The sequence below is a fragment of the Uranotaenia lowii genome, chromosome 2 (genome assembly GCF_029784155.1).
Source record: "Uranotaenia lowii strain MFRU-FL chromosome 2, ASM2978415v1, whole genome shotgun sequence".
NCBI lineage: Eukaryota > Metazoa > Arthropoda > Insecta > Diptera > Culicidae > Uranotaenia > Uranotaenia lowii.
In genome coordinates this window covers 386215815-386239457 of record NC_073692.1, presented here as the reverse complement: position 1 = coordinate 386239457, position 23643 = coordinate 386215815, and the positions used below count along the sequence as shown (strand labels likewise).

At 35.1% G+C, this 23643-nt stretch overlaps 1 protein-coding gene across 3 annotated transcripts in view; it reads left to right on the top strand.

The window, feature by feature from the left end:
* The window catches only part of LOC129743894 (sine oculis-binding protein homolog B), a 131125-nt gene that overhangs the window by 27475 nt on the left and 80007 nt on the right, over positions 1 to 23643 (top strand). For all 3 annotated transcript variants that reach the window (XM_055736128.1, XM_055736126.1, XM_055736127.1), the window contains one exon: positions 10496 to 11450. In XM_055736128.1, coding sequence (XP_055592103.1) covers positions 11343 to 11450 — 108 coding nt within the window. In that variant the 5' untranslated portion in view covers positions 10496 to 11342. The remainder of the gene's footprint in view (positions 1 to 10495; positions 11451 to 23643) is intronic.

Genomic DNA, 23643 nt, shown 5'->3' with positions numbered 1-23643 from the left:
GTTCCCAAGGAAAAGAACCCTCCCAACACGCCAGAGCTCCGCCCAATTGAGAAATACTGGGCAGTTGTCAAGCGGAACCTAAAGAAGACCAAAAAAACTGCTAGGGACGAGCAGCAGTTCAAGGCAAACTGGCTTTCTGCTGCGAAGAAGGCGGACAAGGTGGCTGTACAAAATCTGATGGCAGGAGTTAAGCGTAAGGCCCGGCAATTCGGATTTGGAAAAGCGGAAGCCTAACTGAATATTTTTCCTGAAATTCATACTAATCAAACATGAAAAAGAAATTTAATTTGATTTTTTAAATAAACGATTTCACCGTTTTATACGCGTTTTCCTTTGACCAAATATTGACCATATCACCCTTTAAGCTATCAGAGGATATTTTTGTTGTATTTGTATTGAAGTGTTTTTTTTTATAAAAAATAGGCCTCGAACCTTAACTTAGTACTTTGATCGCCTAGTTAAAGGCCGTGAAACGACAGAAAGCCATATTTCGTGAGCTGTCCAATATACGTGTATGTATTTTTTTTCTCTTTCGTCTTGCACTTTCAAGATACCTGCAGATCAGAAGTACCAAAAACAGTAGGTATGGTTGGGGTCGTCAAGCTACTGTGGTGACAACAACCATGGTGAAGATCATCAGGATGCGTCCTGAGAGAATTCCTCGCCGTAGTATCACTAAATTAGCGATAGATTAAAAAAAAAACGGGATCAAAATAGCCGTCGGATCTTGAAAAATGATCTCTAGGTCAAATCTTACAAGATCCGTAGGTCTCACAAGACCTTGTGGAAAAAGCATGAACGGGTAAAAAGATCGAAGGCCAAGCTTACGTGAGCCGCACATGAAGAAAAAAAATAGTAGAATATCGTGTTTTCTACCGATGAATTCGTTGTCGTACAGCAGTTTGTGAAAAAACAGAACTACAGGTTTTGATTGCCAGAGAGATCACGAACCTATGCAGACGTATTAAAGGCCACCGGGCGACAGAAACTGGCATTGTTGAAGTTCTGGGTCGGAATCAATTCACGTATCGGGAATAGTTCTACGGCATGACCTCGAACTGTGGACCCGTCTCCATTTTGGTTTTTAGCTATTGGTTTTTCAGCAGGACATCATATTGGCTCACGATGGTAATAAAACCCAATTTTTGTGTAAAATTTTTTTTATGGTTAATTTCGAGTTTGGAGTGGCCGGTGAGTTCATCTGATCTAAACCTTATGGACTTGGCTGTCTAGGGTATATTGAAGCCCGAAGTCTTCTCTACAAAACATAAAGGCTGGGAAGTGTTGAGGAACCATCTAGCTGAATCCTGGGATAAAATACCACAAAAACCACCTGCGTGCTTTTTAGAATATGTGCCTTGAGCTTCTGCGTGGAGTGATTAAGCTCAAGGACAAAAAATTCGAATCGCACTAGTGGATTTTGAAAAAAATAACTATTTTGAAGTGAATCTTACTTAATTTGAACGAAAAAATTTTTGTGTTGATCAAATTATTTTTTTGGTTTCAAGGTATCACTTCAATTGCCGGACCCTGTATAAATATAATACGGTGGTAGAATCGTGCGCAAGAAAATTGAAAGGCTAACGGGGTAAAATATATAAAAAAAAACTTCAAGCTCGCTTGAGGGTTCAGGAGAAGTACCAGATAATAAAAATTTAAATATATTGAAAGTACTCTTCATCATGTTCTTAATGTGACTAACAATCTGTGCATGCTTCAAAGCAGTAAGTGCCACATGACGATGGACACAATTAACGGCCAAATTTACTTAGAAGAATACTCTCACAAGAGTGAAGATACTGTTTTTTTTCCAAAGCACCTTCATAGGTGATGTTGTTATAGTACCAAAGAAGGACGAAATGCTAAATTTGTCATAACTTCGACCAAAAGCAATAATTTTGAATATTCTCCGGAAATAAGGAACGTCATCAAAAATAGACATGATTTGGAAAAGGGATAGTATGCACTTTTTTATTATTTCTTCACTCGAATTACCTTAAGATTTTATGTAGTAAAATTTTTGTTTTCATTTGATAAGTGAAACACTTTTTTTTAAAGAGAAGGCAAACAAAGAAAAAAAATACGAAGAGTTATAGAATACTAGCTGACCCTTAGTTTTAACTTCAAATTAATAAATCGCTATAAATGTTTAACTACACGTGCTTAACTTCTTCGTGCTCGTGAATCAATTTTTGTGAAAATCTTATTAAAATTGTTCGATTCATGTCCCATTTTAAGTTGATTTTGTATGGGGGCCCGCTTCCATAAAAAGTGAGATTCTGGGAATTATTAGACCAAACCATCTCTGATCCGAAAAACCTTCGGATACCAAATTTTGACTGACTGGTTTTGTAACAACAATGCACCAACAATGCACGAAAAATGAACATTAAAACAAATTATGTTTGTAACCATTTGATTATTAAGTACTTTTACATCAATAGATTTCGTAGTAAATCGTAACTTTAGAAAGTTGGTCCTAAATCTAAAAGGTGAGTTAAATTCTTATAATGAAACCTTAAGTAACAAAATATGGAATTCGGTTCCATCGATGGTTAAAGTCCTTGAATTTGTTTAAGAGTCAAGTAGATCAAACTTATTTGATTTGAGTATGAAATAAGTTTTTTAGGAGAGCATTCAATTTCTTTAATAAAAAAAACTTATTTTACACTCAAATCAAACAATCCTAATCTTCCAAACTTAGAGAAAAGAATTTAGAGATAGAATTTTTTCGGATCAAATTTGCTTGATGCAAACTTGACCCAAATTTATGATTTTAGTTTGATAAATGCAACATTAATAATGTATAACAAAACAACGAGAAAATATAGTTTTTTTTTGCAGATTTCTTAGGTGAGTTACAGGTACATGTTTCTTTAACAGCAAATATTTTTCATATAGAATCAATTCCATAACGAAAATCTAGTGTGGATGATTTTTTTTAAAAATAAAACTAGGGGTTTTGCACAAAACAAAACCTAGCAAATTAACTAAAATTCTACATTACATTTGTAATTTTCAGCTCAATTCTGTGTACAAACTGATTTTGATTAACAGTTTGAAATCTCGAATTCTGAAATGTACAAAAAAAAAAAACGATTTCCGTATCTTAAGTCCTGATCAGAATTTTATGAGCCAAGTTTTAGAGCACTCATTCACTAATCTTTTATTTATTCTGTATTAAGCATGGGATGAATCATCCAACAGGATGAAAATCCCTGAAAAAAAAAATATTCTGTATTAATGGTTTAATCTAAATTAATTATTCAAATTATTTATTTTTAATCTGTATTGTGAATCTGAATTAAAATATACATTTTTAATGAAGAATCTAAATCTGAGTTTTAAATGTTGGATCGCCATTTAGATGCTTAAAATGTTCGAATTTTGTGTAAGATCTAAGTTTAAGATCTTAAAATTTCAATATAATTTTTTTTCAAATTCGGAAATCTATTATCAAAATATTGAAAAAGCATATGATTTTCGAAAAGCATGATTTAAATTTGATATGAAATACAAAACCAAATTTGAACCAAGATTTCATTTCATTTCTAATTCCTTAAGATTAATCGAACTGAAAAACAAGTATACTAAACTGGATATAGAATCCGAAATATTAAAATAAAATTTAGAAAAACAATTTTGTTTATGGGAATATAATACCAGAGCCTCCGAAATGGGTTTAATTAAATTTAAATTTCAATGTTCAAACATGAATTTCTATGAATATGTTAGCAGGATTTTGAACTTGGGATGGATTTTTGAACCTTACTTCATTATCATAATTTGATTTTGAATTTAAAAGTTTTAGTGGAGGGTAGAATACCTAGCTTGCTGTCGGGGGACTTCAGTAGTTTCCCAAAATTTGAAATTTGATTCATTTTTACGAAAAAACACATGCGTTTTTTCGGATTTATAAATTTGTTTTTTTTTCGAGTGAGATTTATAAAAAAAACATACTTCAAAGATAAATGACTCTGTCATTTTTCAAAGGAAATCATAAAACATAGGGGCCTATTACATAAAACGAGTCGAGCAACTCGACTCGACTCCAGTCACTGACGAGTCGAGCAAAATGTCGTATTATGCTGTATTATGGTAGTCGAGTGAAACTGCTCGAATGGCGACTGTCATGTTGACATTTTTCAAACCGCTTGAAATATTTCCTCATGTCAAATACCAGCAGGGGTGTTAGGTGTCCTGATCTTTCAGGATTTGTCCTGATTTTCGAGAGGCCTGATATTGTGATATCAAAGTCATGACCTAGAAAAATTCCATAAACGATGGAGATTGTTTTACTTATTTTATTAATTGTATCAAATAATTTATTTTTACTTATGATGAGTTACAATAAATGGTAATATTCTTATACACAAACCTTTCATTAATTTTTTTGAACAGAAATTGTTTTTGTGGCTGTACAAAGCAAAAATTAATCCTTTTGAAACAAAGACAACTTCCTATGCTTTCGAATTAATCGTTAAATTTGAAAGATGGAAAACATTCCTCAATAAAACTTAACCATACCATGTATCAATGGTATAGATTGGGAAATGAAAATAAGTGTTTTTATTTAAAATTTCACAAGATTGTGTGCGTGTGTGCATGCGTGCGTGTGTTTTACTGCTTTTTACAGGTTGTAGTAATAAAGTTAAGTTGTTCGGGAGACTATAAATTAATTACAGGCCAATCTCTGCTAGTATAGGGTTACCATACGTACTCTTTTAAGAGTACATGTACTCTTTTTCGGTCGAGAAATGGGTGTACTCTTCTTTTTGTGAAATTTTACCAAATGTACTCTTTTTTTATTGAAAGACATTTGATCTGAAAAACCTACGTGCTTCTTCCATTTCATGAGGTTGTTTCACATCTTATTCTAAAACTACAAAGGAATACGACTTACAACAAATTACTTTAACATCTTGCTTTCATGACAACATGCATTTTTAGTCGTAATATAGTCAGTGGGATAAGCGCATTTGAGTATGCAAACAGTAATCAATATGTATACAATTTAGGTTGTACGCTAAAATGCGTAAATGTCAAATATTTTCTTTTTTAGGTTTTCTTTTGACACTTTACCAGCGTTATGGCATTCGTGTCTAATCTCAAATAATGATTGTAAAGTAAATGTACGCGTCAATTAAAAAAAAATCTTTTGAAGTGGATTGTTTTATAATGTATTTTCTTGTGGTTTGTCAACATCTAAATACTACTATCTCTTTGAATAACCCAACTTTTGCATAACTTCATCAAATTGACAGAACTTGATTGAATGGAAATATCTTGCTTTCCAATTACAGTAGAACCCCGAAGTAGGGGCCTCCTCAGATAATACGAAATATGTACATCTTTTTCCTTCTATTTTGCATACTCCTATGTATTAACCTAATTGCTGGGAGCTCAGAAAACCGGAGTTATATCGTTTCTCCTGATTTTTTGGGTAAATAATCTCAATGTACTCTTTTTGGCGTTGCGGTATCTGGTAACCCTATGCTAGTACTCTCCCGGAAGGATTCAGTTGTTACGTTCTTTTCGAACCACACATTATTGAGAATATTATTTGGCGGCTGCTAGCACTCTCCCGGAAAGGTCCTGCTGTGGCGTGCTGCGCGCCCCCCATTCGGGGTGCTGCTGCCAGCATTTTCCGATATAGGTTCTTGCCAAGGATCAGCTCTCGATTTCGATTATTTTAACCCCATCTGCCCACTGCCCAGGGTTCTACATTAAAAGAAATATGGAAATCGAACGAAAATCAAAACAAAAGACAAAAAAAATTTACCATTAGCTAATTAAAGCATTTTGGCGAATTCGATGCAGCTCTCAGGAAACGGTACCGTGAAATCCACGAGGCATGCAGTTTTCTCAGTCAGTTCAATTTTTTTCATGCATTGGGAGACGACGTTCATTTTGCACATTTCATTTATAACGGATTTTTGCGAACGATTTCACCGAATAACTGAAAGTTTTGGAATTTGCGGTCTCTCGAAAATCAGGACAAATCCTGATAAATCAGGACACCTGGCAGGACACCTGGTCTGCTGCAGGGCCAGACCAAACAATCTTGGCTCGCTTAATCGTGACAGATCGTGACAGCTGAGTCACGAACTTTCAAGCAGTCGACTCATTCGAGCTACTCGACTGAAGTTTGACTCGATTCGACTACTATAATGCCAAAATGGGTCAATCGAGTAAAATGACTCGTGACTCGTCTTATGTAATAGGGCCCATAATAAAATGCTTAAAAAATTTGAGTAATTACCTTCAACATGAAAAATTGTATATACCTAAGCATTCAATGATATCTGAAAGTACCGTCGGCATCACCGAGTATTGTGCAAAAATATCATTGCACAATGGGGAAAAAAGTGTACAAACCGCTAAAGAAATTCAATATCTTTCGTCCTACATGCACCAAATCTACGAAAATATAATTTCCTTATGTGAAAATTTTCGGAGAATCGATTGGACATAGTTTTAAACGCCGCACAAGCTTACGAACGGAGATATAGTGTCTTTTTAACCCCTAATTCCCCTATATTTTGTAAACATTCCAGAAAAACACTGATTTGAACTAGAGAATTTTGAACGAAAATAGACCTATCGTGTGTAATTTTTTCTGAGGAATCGAATGAAGGTGTTTGAGCCACCGCACGCTTAAGAAAATGGAGTTATGACTGTTTTTACCCTCAACTCCCCTATATTTTTCAATTATTTCAGAAAAAAGCTTGTTTGGAATTGAAAACTTTGAACCAAATGGAATGTATCATGTGTGATTTTTTTCAAGGAATTTGCAGAAAACAAAAAAATGTTCAAACAATTGGACTCACATACTCAGAAAACGCGTGCTTCAAACAAAGTGGGAATAAAAGAATATATTAAAGCAGGTAAAAACACTATTTTTCGTGCTTTTTCATGTTTACAGCAAAATTGACTTAAGTTTTAAAAATGAGCCAAATTTTAAATTTTGGGGAAGATCTGAAGACCCCCGGCGCAAATTGTCAGATAATAAAAAAAATCCCCATTACTTAGTATGTACTTTCACTGAAAATTCCATTAATGTGGGCTTACCAGATACTTCCAGAAAAAGCGGAACATCGCCAAAAAAAACTCTAATTTTCATGACCATTCCCAATCATATGTATATGTTCCTTCAGCTCAAATAGTTCATGGAAAGTAATTAAATATTCACTAGAAAAACTTCCATCTTATACTGCGAACATTTAAGTCGAAAATGTTAAAACTCAAAGCAAGGTTTCCGAGATTATCAGTAATTTCAGAGAGTTTTGATCAAATTTTCATCACAGAATCTGAAATAATTTGGGAATATTCACAGATTACAGATTTTTTTTTAATTATATACGTATTGAAATTTTTAATGTCAATATAATTTTGGATTTTTAAGATAAGATTGGAAAACTTTGAAACTTTGTACGTCGAGTAGTTAGCATGGTAAGACGGTAATCGCTGGTCCACTGATGGCATGGGTTCGATTCCCATCTCAGTACTGGGTGTTAAATGTTAATCTTAAGTTGTCCATGTCATTTATTGAGTCTGTAAAGCTTAAATCGTCTAAGACGGTGTATGTCTTTATAAAAAGTAAGGTTTATTGATTTTGCATAAGTAAAATGTTAAAATGATCCAATTTTCCATACATTTAAAAAAAAAAACCTAAGGAAATAGCGCCACAGAAACCCATGATACAAATTTTGGGTAAAATCAAAGAAAGTCCAATTTTTTTTCGCTAAACCACAGAACTTTTTTCGGAAACCTTGCATCAGAGGAATTTTAAATCCGACATTTGAAGATTTTTTTTTAAATTGCCAAGCAGACGTTTTTGACGTCTAACAAGTTTATTTAATTGAACTCTTCCATTAATTCTTTGTTTGATTGAATTTTTTTTTTCGATTGGTAGTCCTGTTCTATTCTATCCGGAATATGACTTTTTCCTTAAGTTTTACATTCCAAGGATTCTGCCTGAATTCCAGAGAAACTTCTGTAGCCATCATCATTTGGAAGCAATATTTTCTTCAATCGAAAATTTTAACATTACTGGAACATATTCAAAGAACGCTTAACTTGCAAGATAGCCCGGTTTTACCGGGACTTCCAAGGATATTTGACACAAAATTAATAAAAAGTTCGTTCCACAACAGGCAATCGGGCGGCCGGATGTTTCAGAAAAAGCCTAGATTTTACACAGATTTATTCACTTTGAAAATGTTGAAATCAGATGCCTGGATTTTGCCAGGTTTTTAGATAAAATTGCCCGAATTCTCCCGGTCCAGATATGCCTGGAAAACATTCTGGCAACCTTAAGTGCTAAGAATTAAACAAGTTATTTAATCTTGTCCTTTATAAACTTTTATCAATGCTGCTTATTTAAAGGAAAAAACACAATAAAACATTATATTTGAATAACATTATATTTTCTGTGTTGAACCAATGAGTTTAAGTTGAGGCTAAGGGTAGGTCCAATGTAAGTTAAAAAAGTGTTACCTTTTAAATTTATACACCCTAATTGGTGAATGTTCTTTAATTAAGAACATTCTAGTTTCGAAAATCATGAATGGATAAAAGAAGATAAGAAAAAAACAGGAGTTGAAAATGATCGAAAAGTGATTTTATACTTTGAACCCAAATTCACTCTTAAAATACACATGATTTTTCACTTAAAAACAAGGATCCAGTGATTTTCTTCCATTCAAGTGCGACATATACATTCCACTTGGCAGTGGAATGTATATGAATTTCAAGTAAATTCATCCACAATCACTTCAGTCGTCATTTGAATTTGAAGTGAGAAAAAATATTCACTTCCCCATCACTTGAATTTCAAGTGAGTGTCGGGTTGAAATTGTGTTTATTTTCAGAGTTCAAAATGGCAAATTCTAAAGGGCAGCGTTTAAAGCTTATGCTGGATTTGGATTTTTCCAATTCTTTACTAGGAGATTTTGGCGGTAGTTTGTGTTAAACGTGATGTAAGAAAAAGTTATTTAAAGGTGTTATCATGTTTCAGCTTGTGAGTTGAACTGAACAGATTTTCTGCTTGGAGCAGGGAAGATTTAGAAGTCGCACTATCTGCAGTAACCGATCTGCCTTGGGATTACGATGGAATTTTCCAATCAATAAATTTATGGCGAAAGTTTAATGTAAGTATTTGAAATCGAAGTGGTGTTCTATAAATGTTCTTTTATTTAAAAACGCGAGAGGTTATTAACTAGAAACTTACTTAGAAATTCAGATAAATTTCACTCGAACGTCATAGTGTAATTCACTTGACCGGTCACTTAAGTGAATTCACTTGACCCATCACTTAAAATTCAAATGAATTTACGTATGGCGAGAATTTACAACAGATGTCACTTATTTTTTAAGTGAAAATTATTTTGCGTGTAAGAAGCGTTTTCATCAAGCATGGACCAACTATTTTAAAGATATTTTGAAGTGGTAGAATAGGAGAGGGTTTAGTCTACCACTAAAGTTTTGTCAAAAACCATTCATAGTTTGCTGATAAAAAAAATCGATGTTTGCTAATAAAAATCGAAATTTTTAAATAAGCAGCCAGTTTTTGGATCCCAAACAGATTTGCCAACTGATTTTTTAAAAAGTCTGGAAGATTTTGAAAAAATGTCTGGAAAAGTCTGGATAGCAAACTCTGAAGGTTGTATCCTTTTTTTTGGTCGCCAGATTAAACGTTGCAGAAAGGCTCTAATCGTATAAAAATCAAATATTGCTGGCACTACCCATGCTCATGTGCGTATTTTTCTGTTTCACATGCATCTTCGCAGCATTTCCCAATTCTTATATCTTTCCAATATGTTTATAACCATTTCTAATCTTTTCCTGCTTGTATTACACCATGAGTATTTTGAATGTTGATAGTTTTGTAGGATAATTTCTGTCCAAACCCAAAAGTTTGGAATTGTCTGGAAGAAATGCTATAAGTCTGGAAGTCTGTAAACATGAAAAGTAATCTGACAAAAGTCCAAAAAGTCTGGAGGATCCAGACAAAATCTGGTAGGTTGACATCACTGATCCAAAACCAAACAGAGAATCTTTGTTTCACGATTTTAGGACATGTATGTAAATGAAAAAAAAAACAGTTTTATATATTTTATTGCTCATAAAATATATAGTCATGATAAAATCCTAGAAGCCGTTTTAAAATCTATCCAAATTGCTCGTAGAAGCATTATTTTTCGTATAAGTGAATAATATAGCTTTTTATAAATTTTAAGAAAAAATACGAATTTCTATAAACATTGTGCAACTTTATTTTGCACCCTTTTTGAATATTTTTGGGCCTCAACGCTTTGGTAAAAAACAAAGTTATGTTGGGATGTCCTTAAATTGATTTTTCATTATCAGATAAAAAAAAGTTACAGAGTAGTTAATTCGATTTCATTTAGTTTATTTAGTTTTAGTTTATTGAATAAAAATATGAAACGATTGATTCAAACTTAAACTATTTTCTTTTATCTTCGCTTTTCAGACAGCAAAAGGACTCATAAACCAAATCGAGGACATTGGAAACCTCATCCCCGCGGTATCGCCCGAAATCTTACAGATCATCAGCCATCGATAAAAACGGCCACAAAACTGTCACAGAAAGACAAGCAATTTAGGACAAAAATACGAATTTCAAAGCATAAACGCCGCCCGCCATCCGAAAGAGGTGAGGTGTTGATAATGATCAAAGAAGAGCTTGTGGAGTGAAGGAAGGCTCTCAGTCGTTGAAGAAGGCAGAAAAAGGAGAACTGAACTATACTAAATATATGCAGATCATGTGAAGGCATATCAGGTTGCATCTTCACCGGTCATTGACGTGTCAACGAATTTGAACAAAATATTCACATGGTAAATGGTTGTCGGTTGTCAACAAAGCGCGTGGGATACTCGTTCTTTGTAGCGCACAATTTCATGTTTGGACACTTTCGTAACCTTTCCCTGTGAAGTGACGTCATCCGACCATATGATTTCGAATCGGTAGCAGGGAAATCTTCTTTCTCCCGGGGCGCGTTTGGATAAAAAGTGTTAGGAAAGACTGAGGAGAGAAAAAAAATTGCATCAAAGACAAATATCGATTGCAAACGGTTTGCTAACCCCTGTTTGGCTCTGCTTGGTTTTGCGTCGGGGAACGATTGGTGCTGTGGTGTCATGTGAAAAGGATCAAATTTCACCCTGGTCTCAATTGAAACCAGCGGGAAACCAAGAACGACGACTCTGGTCCGGGAGAACTTTGCTTGCTGTCGGATAGCAAACAGACTGAAAAACGTAGTGAGAAAAAAGAAACATAACACAACACAAAAACAGAACTAAAAACGGGAACGAACCCCAGAATGGATCTAGTCATGAGCACGGCGTCTTCTTCGGCCAAGAAAAGCACTTCACCACATCACAGGATTAAGGTCAAGAAAGAGATCTGCACGGAGCCGGACAACATTAAGGTGAGTTGATTTATTTTGTTACCTTTACCAAAATTGTGTTGAGATGAAACATTTCAATAAGTCTCCTTCTTCTTCTTCTTCTTCTTACATCAACATGGCCAAAACATGTAGGCATCCTGGAAAATGGGAGACTTGCGTCTATCATTTTTCTTTTCAGCGTATTACCTGTCACATACTCCTATGCATTGCAGGTATTACTACGGCCAGGCCAACCATGTGATGAAAACCGCGAAAGATACAGGATACAGGGGCGGAATGAAGCGTGGAGATCCCTACCAAACGCTTCATATAATATTTTGAATATGGAAATACCTAAATATGAATTTATGTCATTTGGGAAAGTATATATGAAATATTGATACATTAAATGCTGTTAAGGAATTAGGAAATTACGATACCTAGCAACATTATACTCACCGCAATAATAATTAGAATATAGAATATAACATTTGGGTTTCTGGTTGTTGTCGTGTCCGGAGGATTTATTTTTCCAACTCGCGTTCGGAAATGTTTCCTAAAACCTTTCCATACAATCCGTTCGATACCGCAATATTCTATCCGAAACATTTCAATAAGTCTCCAATTGTTAAATATAAAAACTTAATGGGTGAATCTACCAGTTAACAGTTTTGTCGAAAAACATTCACAAACCCATGGAAACGGACCTACCACGACATATCGAATTACAGCACTTCCAATGTGCTGAAAACTGGTCTGCAACCGTTAGTTTTTGTAACTTTCTGGAACACGCTCAAACCCATGATGGGCCTCAGAAATACGCCCAAACAGCAGAATCAGTCAGCAGGTAATCAGATCCCGGTGAATGAACGCACCCAGTAAGTTGAGATGTAACTTGACACCTTTCCATACCATACCATCGACTGGCTGATTCTGTCCGGGGTTGTGTTACACGTTGAGTGGTGCTGCTTGTGGGTCGAATCGGCCGAATCAGCCGGGTTTCGTCTCAAACTGAATTCGAAGCATTTTTCTCCAGTTACCTACTGATAAGCGTTTTATTTTTCAAAGTATCGGTTTCGTAACCGGATCGCTCCTAGTTTCGATGAAGACGCTACTTACTGCATGAAAATATTTCCAAGAAACATCTGAATTCCATGCTTGAATATTAAATTTTAAAAATTCGTTTGTCAAAAACAATTTGACACAGGTCCCTCACAAAAATTAATCACTCAACGAACAAGTCCTCCTCGAAACGGCGGCAAGTTTCATAAAACATTGATCTTAACATGAAGTTGATCAATTAACACCTTAAGTCCGAATGTCTTTTTTTATCTTAGGGAGGCTAATATCTGATTATTTTTAAAACAAGGTACGAGTTTTTTAAATTTAAGAAAATTGCAAACCACATGATTCCGTACATTAGGTTGGCAGCCAAATAAGACATGTCGAATTTCGTAAACTGAACATTTACATTTTGTAGACTGGCCCAAAAAACTGTGCAAAATTTTAGCTCAATCGGGGGCCTGATTTAGGGGAGCCTCAAAGTGCTCAAAGTTTCGGGTTTTGACCCTCAAATCACACCAAACGTCAAAATCTGGTGTTACATCCTAAACATTTTTTTTTGTCAAAAATGGATTTCAAAAATCACGTTAGAGGGGGCCAAAGGAAATCTGAAAAATCGAAATTTTATTTTGATGCCAAAAAACTTAGCAAGGCATGAAACGTTAAGATCTTGTGTTATCTCAAAGCATTTTTTTTCCCAAAAATCGACTTTCTGGGAGGTCGGTTTTCAAAAAACGGCTTCCACCCTTATGTTGTTTTCGAAATTTTGAAGGCAATTACTGACAAAAAAAACTGTTTTTCGAGATAACACAAGATTTTTATTGATAACCTCTTGGTTTTTTTGGTTTAAAATCGATTTTTTATGTCCATATAAAATAGAATAAAAGAAAAAAAAATCGAGTCTAAAACCGTTGCTAATATTAAAATAAAAAAATTGCAAAATTTGAAAACCATTGAAACCGGTATTTTTCAGAAAAAAATAGATTTATGAAAATATTTCGTATCATCGAAATATAGGCGTGAATTGATCAGATTCTTTATCGCAGCACAATTTTCTTTTGAGAAAGATGCCAATGTGTGTTTAGAGCTTTTATTTGTCGAAAATCCATCATCATTATCATAATAACTACTTCGTTGCGTCATGTATGAGAAAAGATGCAAAATGAAATGGAAAAGATACAGATTTCACAAATATTAGACATATTTTCAAATAATCATTTTTATCACACTATCCCGCTCGTATTTTTCTCACTGCTTCATGAAAATGTTGTAAATATCATTTGAAACTAACATTTTTTTATAATATGTCAAAATTACCCAATTGGATCAATATATACCAATATACCTACACACCAATATATATCAAATTCCCATCTTAATTCATGACAATCATTCTGCAGAAACTATCACAGAACTTTTTGGTCAAATCTAAAAATAACATTGTGAAATAAAATTTAATTCTAAAAAAATGTCGGTTTCAAATGAATTAATAAATTTTCTAGTTTGTAGTTTTTCTAGTTCTTCTAATTCAGATCGGACATATGGATAGAGAAAGAACTTAAAAAAAAACTAGTCGCAATACATTTTTTTTTTTAAATAATAAAATAATTTTTCAGGGATTTTTTACATTAAAAAAAACTTAAAAATAACGACGGATACTATCTCTTAACTATGAGCACAAATTAAAATATATGATTCAAATACTAATACTGAGTTATTGTTGCTAATAATTTGGTGAAAAATATTTTTTGCTTAACACTAATGACATCTCTGAAAATTTGTCACTTTATAGAAAAGACTCTCCCCTATCCAACGAACTTTTAAGGGAAAAAATTGTTGAAGATTTGCGAACAAATTTCACGAGCAAAATTTTTCAAGTCTTTGCTATTAATTAGAACTTCAAATTTGAGCTTAGATGTGTTAAAATTCTTTCAAAAAGAAATAATAACAAATTCGTCGACACAAATTACTTTTTACTAATATTTTGTCATAAATGTTAAATTTCGAAGAAAATTTGCAAATAACCAATAAAAAATTATCTGGAATTAGCCTTAAAACACTGGCAACACTGTAGAAAATTAATATCAGCACGGTAATAAAAGCACTGATCACACTGACATGACACTTAGAACAAAAAATCAAACATTTTCTGTCTAGATTTGTTTGTCAGATTTTGTAGATTCGCAATACCGACGGCAGGTGGCGAACCTGAAATATTTGACAAAAAATGCCCTGTAGGAAAAATGTACCTGTTTAGCCCGATTTTGTCGTAGAAATAGACTGTTGTTTTTTTAAGTTGGGTGGCATTTCCTAACTTCGATAGCATTTCTTCAAATCGATCGATGCGCACTCTGGAATCGATATTGCGTACGGTTGGAAAAAATATCCAGAAAACGAAATCGAGTGTCCAGCCGGTATGGTCAGTGATAAAAGTGCATTCTCAATGATAATTGCTATCGAAGACATAATGTAGTTTGAAGAAAGTTACAATTAAATCATTTCAATAAGTTTTTGAATTTATTATTTATTTTTGAAAGAATCTTAACACATCTAAGCTAACAAATGTACAGTTTGAAGTTATTAGGAAAAAAACTTGATAATTTTTCTTGTGTTTTCTTGTGCGCAAACCTTAAAAAAAGTTGTTCCAGACTCCCCGAGCGATTTTATTCCTGAAAAGTGCGTTGAATAGGGGAGTATCCTCTATAATGTGGAAAAATTTTAGAGATGCTATTTTATTTTCTTTTGAAATTGTTCTTAAAAAGACACCGTTACTTGTTTTGAAATACATGGTGTACCTTTTCTGTGAATTTTACAATAATAACATCAATCACAATGCCTAATCCCCCTTGCCCTGGCTAGTTGTACAATCGATTTATGAGCAGTCCTGCTTTGGTTGAACAATGAATCTCAATCATTTTTAACAAATTTGAATATCCAATCATGTATTAAGATAGACAATGTGATTTTTAAGAAATAATAATTTTTTTTTATATATTAAATGAGGGAAATATTTTTTTCGCTGTTGACTCGTTTCCAGGATGAAGAAACATTTAGCGGAAATAAGGGGTTTTCTATCCTTAAAAACCGGTATTTCGGTATTGGAAAATGGTTGGTTTTACATTTTGCTCCCCATCCCTGGTCATCGACCATGGATATTGCGCCATTGCTAGCTCTTGGAAAGATAAAATAAAAAGGAAAGAACGTTATCGTAACACCCATGCAAACTTTGGAATTTTACCCTTTCCAAAAATTTCTTGGTAAATATGAAAGAATTTATTGGACAAACTTTTGTAGTTACGAATAACGGAACCAAAAATTTCTTTGAAAGCTCACTTCCCTTTTTTAACCTTACTCATCAATGCATTAAGTGCGTTTGCCCTACTACCGCAGATTTTTTTTCAAATCGCAGCACTCCGAAAAGTTTTCACTCACGCGCACGTGGGTCACAAAGACGTGATAAGCATAAATGATAATGATAATGCTGGAACGTACAACTTTTTTTCAGTTAACTATTCTTGAAAATCTGAGATACTCAAATGTATTGAAAATTTGGAGAATGTTATCAAAAATTTTTAGAAAACATTCATTCTTTTAACTTTACGTATAATAATTCGTATGAAATGAATTCACCAAATAATCCTTGGGCCCTGATAGTCGTTGATCGATTCAACTTTCCAGTCAGCTCTTGACGAATCCCCGCTTTACACAGCGCCTAAGGAAAACGAAGTTCAAAGTCTTTACTTCGCCGAGGGAGACTGTTACTTTCCTGACAATTAATTCTGACGATTGGCACGTTTGGAAGTACGATTTTTCCATTTTTTTTTTTCAAATTTTCAATTTCACCACTATAATAGGGTAAGTGTACCTAAGACAACGGCTTAAGGAAGCTTTTTTCATTAATTCAATAGAATTGCCTTGCATGTTGATTTGAAACTGATATTTATTCATTAAACTTTATTTCGAATACTGTTTTATGAAACTGTGTAGGAAATAGATCAATCCATTACGTACTTTTGAGTCAACTTATGATTTATTTTTCTCATTCAAGTTCCTCCATTGTCGTACCAGGTTCCTAATTCCGTCGTACAAGGAGACCGGAATTGTCTCAATTTATTCCACCCTCTTCAGAAATACATTTAAAATTTTGCGGTTGCGGTTCATGCAATTGGCATCAGCCTACATCGAAGGGATCACCCGCGCAGGATAACAGCAGGAGTTCTCTCGAGTAACCAGTCGCAATAAGCTATGAAACTAGGATAGCTTTATTCTAAACAGGTCTACCATTGCTTGGCTAATGCATCTGCAGGCAGCAAAGTATTATACCTTCTATTCAATTCTACCGAAATTGTCTCAAACTGTTCCTCCCTCATGAGGGATAGATTTGAAATTTTGCGGTTGCGGTTCATACAATTGCGATTATTTACTTCGCACGGATCAACCGCGCAGGATAACTGCAAAGTTCGAATGAGATCTAAGTCGCAATAAAATGGACTTGCCAAGAAATTCCAAGGTAGCGTTTTTGTATCTAGGTACCATTGTTTGGCTAAGGCAATTGCAGGCAGCACAATATTAGACCTTACAAATTGAATCCACCCTGCAAATGTATTTTGTACCAACACACTCTCCAACGGACAGGGCTGCCATGATTCAGGAATTGTCCGTAAAAGAAGATTTTATAGCATTCAAACAGAAATTTTTCACAAATTACATGGCACAAATTTACAAAGTAATTGCAAATATTTAAAGAACATCAACATTTTTAATAGTACTATATGTTTTTCTACGCAATGAGACTGAATAATAAGACGATTTCAATCGAATATTGACAAATTTATATAGTTCAGCTTAGTTTGAAATCATTTTTCTAATTTTATTTCAACACTTTTCTGTCGAATTTTATGATTTTGATCGTTATATGAATTGACAGGAAGCGATTAAATAAAGAAACACGTTGGGGGAATCACTAAGTTCGTTTTACAATATGGCGGAGTGCATCAATAATTCAATTCACTTCGCGATTTCAATTTTAAATAAATTAAGAAATAGTTTTAAAAGTGACAAATTTGTGATAGAAAATAAATTCACAAGCTTAAATTTATCATGTGAAGTAGCCAATTAAAGTGGAAAGTGATTTTTCGGCTCTAAAACATGCATTCTTGAATTGCGACGAATCAGAGGGATACGACGGAGGAGGGTACACCTATCCTACTAAAAAATAAAATTTTTCTTCGACGGAGTAAAAATAAAACGCGTTCGTTGCCAACGAATCTTGGACTCCCCTCGTCCGACGCTTTTCCGTAATTTTTAGACTGTTTAGTCACTTTAAAAATAAGAGTCTGAATCGGAATCTGCCATACTCAGAGCTGCAAATTATCAGAGACAGACAGCCAATATTAGCCGACTTTGATACTGCTTAGCATGTCTTTGTCATGCGATACTGATTTTTGGATAGCGACATAAGCTTACAATGTCATGACCAAGTTGAATAAACGACATCATGCTTGCTATGACGTTTTTCGTTTTACAGCCAACAACTACATTTTTTCAACTGTTGCGCAACTTATAATAAAGGTAAAATCCCTCCCATACCACTGATCAAAATTACATGACACTTAGAACAAAATTTCTTTGAAATTTTGGCTAAAAGCCTCCTGCCGCCGACATTGCGCGGCAGCAATTCGAGCATAAACATTTGACCAAATACCATGGTCTCCAACCTGTTCAGTCCGTTCGAGTTGTTTGAGCTGATCGATATTTATCAAATGTCTGGTTTTATTTTCCAGCCGGGATACAACATCGATCGAAGCGCCTCTGGTATCGACATTGCTCGTTAATTTTTCGAGCAGTCAAAAATCTAAATCGAGTGTCCAGAAAGTGTGGTCAGGGTTCTATTTTCTATAATCAAACGGTGGCTCAGAAATAATACCGAACCTGTATACGGATGTCACATCGGAAGATGTTCCTTGAAACACTTCATCTTCGTCTTGAAATCCAGCAATCGCTTCGTTGGAACAATTTATAAACATATTCGTATCTCGATTTAATTTATTTCAAAACTGATAAAATCAAACCCATATTGCAGAGTTCAAACACCGTTTTTCCGTACCCCAGGACATATTGGGTCACGGCGATGATGTGCTTTCTCGTGTATATGAAAAATGACGGTTCGGAAACTAACTCAAAAACTAACATAAACCTGACAGGGCGACATAAAAGTAAATTTGAAAGTGATTTAAAAATTATAATGTTATTATATTTAAAGGCAGGTAATTCAATAGTACAAGAATTAGTTAATTGAGAACGTTTATAATAGCCCAGCAAACATAAAATTACATTAGAAATGATAGCTCAAATCATTAACAATGTTAATGCGAATCGCAATTCCTACCAAATAGGAAAACGATCGCTAAAATGGTTACTTAAAGCCGGTATAAATCGGATATGATGAAAAGTCCGCCATGTTTACAAATTTGTTCTCTCGTGCAGGATTCAAATGAGAAAACAGCCTTGTTCTACTATCTGCAATAAGCAGTGCACCCAGATTGCTAAAATCAGATGGTTCTTTTGGAAAAAAATGTTCAATGAGAGAAACAGCAAATATTGTCGTTGGCAACGCCGGTTTGCATGCATTGAGAGCAAAACTTGCGCTCTCTAGAATACTTTCAGGATGTATGAATAAGGTGTTGAATGTCGTTCAATATGTAGAATTCTTATCGCTTAAGCCAAAAGCTAAAAAAATGTATGTATATTGCCTCCACTTAGGTAGGTAAATATTATTTTCAAGTTCTATGCGATGATTCTATAATGTTTGTTATACGATTACTATAATGTTCATGAATCGTATAACAAAGTTTGTCGAGAAATATACCTACAGAAATGTTTGCTGGGAGGCTACACTTGGTTAACTACCTACTGATATAAAAATAGAATAGTTAAATAATGGTATTCGTCTCCCCAATGCAGATGGTAGCATTTGCAGTTTATAAATGTCGTCTTATTCTTAAATCAAGCATTTTACAAGATTTGTAAGCTAGCTCATTGGATAAAAATGTTTAGACAGTTTTCTGAAAAAAAAAAAATTCTTTCTCGAACCTAATACTTTTTTTGTAGTAAATTTATCTATCTTTCAGTTGGATTAAGGAGGTAGAAAATAGAAAGTATGATTTTGATAAACAAGAATGATTAGGTTGTCCAGAAAATAATATCAGGCTTTAAAAATTTTCATTTTATTTATTTAAACCAATCCGTTTTCTTTCTTTTTGAAGTTCAATGTGTATTAAAAAAACGTAAAAATACCCTAGTAAAGATTCTGGTCGACCTAATCCAAATTGGCGAGCCTTTCGTTTGACGCCTGTCATCAGATTTTGTACAGTCACCTTATTCACAATAATTTATAACCAGTGGGTGAGTTAGGCTGCCCAGCATCACCGAGAACCCCCCCTCAAAATGCCTCAGGGTCGGCAATATCCGCGAAATAGCTAGCGAAAGGAAACACTGAGTCTTGAAGAGACGAACTTTCCACACTTTATTGGTCGACAAACTACTGTGCCCACTCCCACTTTCGAATCTATCTTTATAATGGGCTTTTTAACACCTACCTCGTTACTGTTGGTCTCACGAACTCCAAGACTTCCTGCTGAGCGACGGGCTGCTCGGCTCTTGACGGTCAGCTTCTGCTCCGGGGGACTTCAGCACTGCCCTGACTCCCAGTTCCTGATGCCGGCGTCCAAGCAGTTGAACGGATCGTCGTTTTCGAACACTTAAAACAGGCGGTCGCTTCGGTGAGCAGCAATAACGGTGCTTTTTCGGCAATTATCGGCCTCAACTGCACGTGCTTCTCTTCCTCCGAACAGCAAACTTCATACGAGACAAAGAAAAAGGGGTCCTGTTGGCGCAATGGGGTAGAAAGCAAGGGCATTAGGGTATCTTCCAACGGTACGGGTTCCGGGGCGGCGGTCACTTCTCACCTGGTCGTATGATAATCCTTTTAACACGGATTTATCAGACTCTGTGGTTCACTATCACACTTTAGTAACGCAACTGGTATGGTGTGTAGTGTTTCAATGTTTCTTGTAAAGTGATCGCTCTAAGTAAAGGGCATTGCCCCCGGAACCGGGATACGGTCCCATCCTGGGATTACGCCCCATTGCGCCACTTGTGAAGCCCGCCTATGGCGGCCTTTTCGCCTGTTGAGAGCAGCGCCATCTGTTGTTCGCCACCGCGCTCGTTCGTCTACTGGGCCATTTCATGTTTGTTGTGCCGATGAGCCAGCACTACCTTCGCACATTTACAAAACGACCGCGATGATTCCCAATGACCTTGGGCTTCTAAACCACGCACCGGTTACATATTTCTTGGCATACTTTGATAGATTCATATGCTTGAAAATGTCTGCAACCTTGTCCCTTCTGGTTGCTTTGAAGCTGTCTAAAATCTGCCTTGGCGTAGGTTTCGTCATCCATTACCACGCAACCAAACTTTGTTAAAAATGTCGTAGACAGCTTGCGTGATCTTGTTTTTGTTGCAAGGTTTTGCGTATCTTTGTGATTTGTAGTCACTACCCAAGTAATCAGAATTCTCCTTAAACGGGTTCATAGAAGCTTAATCAGCTTCCGTCTTAGTTTTTAGAGAATTCTAATCAGCTCAAAATTTTAAATCTTAAACGAACTTTGAAGTTCGTTCCGGTGCCTCAAGAGAATGCTATACAGCCTTTCAGGGAATATCTAAAATCTCTCCACGCACCAAAAAAAAAACAGTTGACAGATTGCTCTGGCAATCAGATGACAGACTTTGGATTGCCAGTTAATCACGGCCTATTTCATTGATTTTAAGGTTTACTTTATTATTGATCGCCCCGATATTTGAACCACTGCTCTCTAGGTTAAAAGTAAAATCCTCAGCCTCTTGATCAAACCAGCTCATATCCAACGATTGTTTAAAGTTGCATTTAAACCACATTTGAACCACCACCACCAGAGCCACTGGTCCGCCATAGCTAGCAGAATTTGTTTCAAATTGTGGTTTATATCGAATAAAAACAACACAAAGTCACATCAATTGTCCGTAACTATTAAATTTGTAATAATTGAAATCAAATTAAAGTCATGGCATCCATTTTTTTTCAAGATTTTCTTTCCTTTGGGCGTCGCGAGCCTACGTCGTGAGAGGATAGTAACCATGGCATAGCATACTGATTTGTGGGAACATTTGGGCGCGCATTTCTCAACCAACCATAATTTCATTCCACGTGGTGGCGCTATGAAGCCTTCACTGAAAATCGAAAATACCCAAACTTGAGAACTGCCACCCGCCAAACCTAAGTTTAAGATTGACAACTTAAGTTTGTGAAAAAATCACAGCTTGCCAATAAGCCAAACTTGTACTTCAAGCGAAGAACTGTTTTTTTGGGGGGTTTTTGTTGTAAGCGCATCTGATTCTGTTACCTCCATCGTGGCAGATTTAGGTTTGGGGGGTAAGTTCAAAGCGAAGAACTGTTTTTTTTGGGGGATAACTTTTATTCCCGCTTCATTCGCAGAAAGTCTCACATATACGATGATGTAGCTGCCACTCTCAACAACTCTTCGGTGGTCGAGCGGTTAGCATTCTGAGATGGTAATCGCAAAGCTATTGCAGGTATGGGTGTGATTCCTGTACCTGGCCGATATTTTTTTATTTTGATTTCCATTTTATTGTGGTATCAGATTTTGGGGGATGAGTTCTCCTTTAAGAGCTTAACTTTGAGCTATGCCACCAATAGCCAAACCTGTAGGGAGGGAGTTTCATTCGGGTTGGCGGGGAAAGTTCTCAAGTTTGGGTATTTTCGAGGTTCAGTGTTGATATGATTTTTTTCTCTATGATTCCTAGATCATTTGTGCAGCACATATGAATAAGTGACGCCTAGATGTGACCTGGGTTAATATTTTGCCGATTGAATCAAAACCATATAAACGGTTTTAAAAATAAAAACTTTCTTGATTTCGTGTGAATAAAAAAATTGTTTTCTGAAAAATATGAATTTAGAACTCATGCATATGAAATAATGGTAACGCCTAAGGTTAGTTTTAATTCGTATCGATAACATAATCCAATGAAAATGACCAGACACATAAACTGAACAAGATCCTGTCCGTTAAAAAAGATTTTATAGGTTTTATGTATTTAAAGGCCGAATGCACAGAACGTTTGAATTTTTGCTAGCAGAAGTGAAAGTTGACAAAATAATAAACCACATTTCATACTAAAAAGTGAGGATATGCATTTTCTGGAGGAATATTCAGTTAAACATTTACAAAAAGTATTATTTCTTCATCTATGATTTGTTTGGGCCAATACATTCCTGCCTTTTAAATGTTTCCGGTAAATTTGGTGGTATAAATAGACAAGTATCCTTTTCAAATGAAAAAGAGGTAAGATGTAAAAAGTGTTATTATTTTTTTTCATATGTTCAAAATAGCTTAACTCTATTATGGGGTTTAGTGGGGGGATTGGACAGGACATCAAACGATCGGAAGACTGATATACAATGGATTGTGGGTTCAAGCCAGCCGGAGTATTTCGACAAATTTAGAATAATGAGTAGGTTACTTTAGAACCTTTTCAGAATTCTTCCCTTGTTTCGAACAGTTGGAAGGGAGTGAGATGAGTCAAACCTGTCCCAAACCAGTGGTAACGGACCCCTTGGTTGTGCTGCAAATATTGTTTATGAGTTAAGCATGAACAATATTTGAATATGCGATCGAGACTTCCCGTACCGCCTCGGGTCGAAAGACCTATCAGCCACTGGGGGTTTTCATACATACATACAAACATACATCTATGATTTGTTTGGGCCAATAAACAATCAGACTAAATAATTTCAATTACAAACCACTAACAATATTTTGACTACATAGAAGAGAATTTTGATTAACTTTTTTGTATAAAAGTTTTTTTGTGATTGACAATGCAGCAGATTTTATTTATAAATTTTTAATATGACCTGAAAGTGCTGAAAACGATATTAACTCCTATCATTTCACATGGTGGAACATGTTCAAATGCGGTTTTGAGCCATGAAACATCTACCTCTTAAGAATTTTCTCTCCAAAATGATTCAGCTTTATGTGCGAAAGATCAGAAAGTGGTATGCCGTGTGTTGAACCTGAAGTGGATAGTCAAAATTAATGTTTATGGA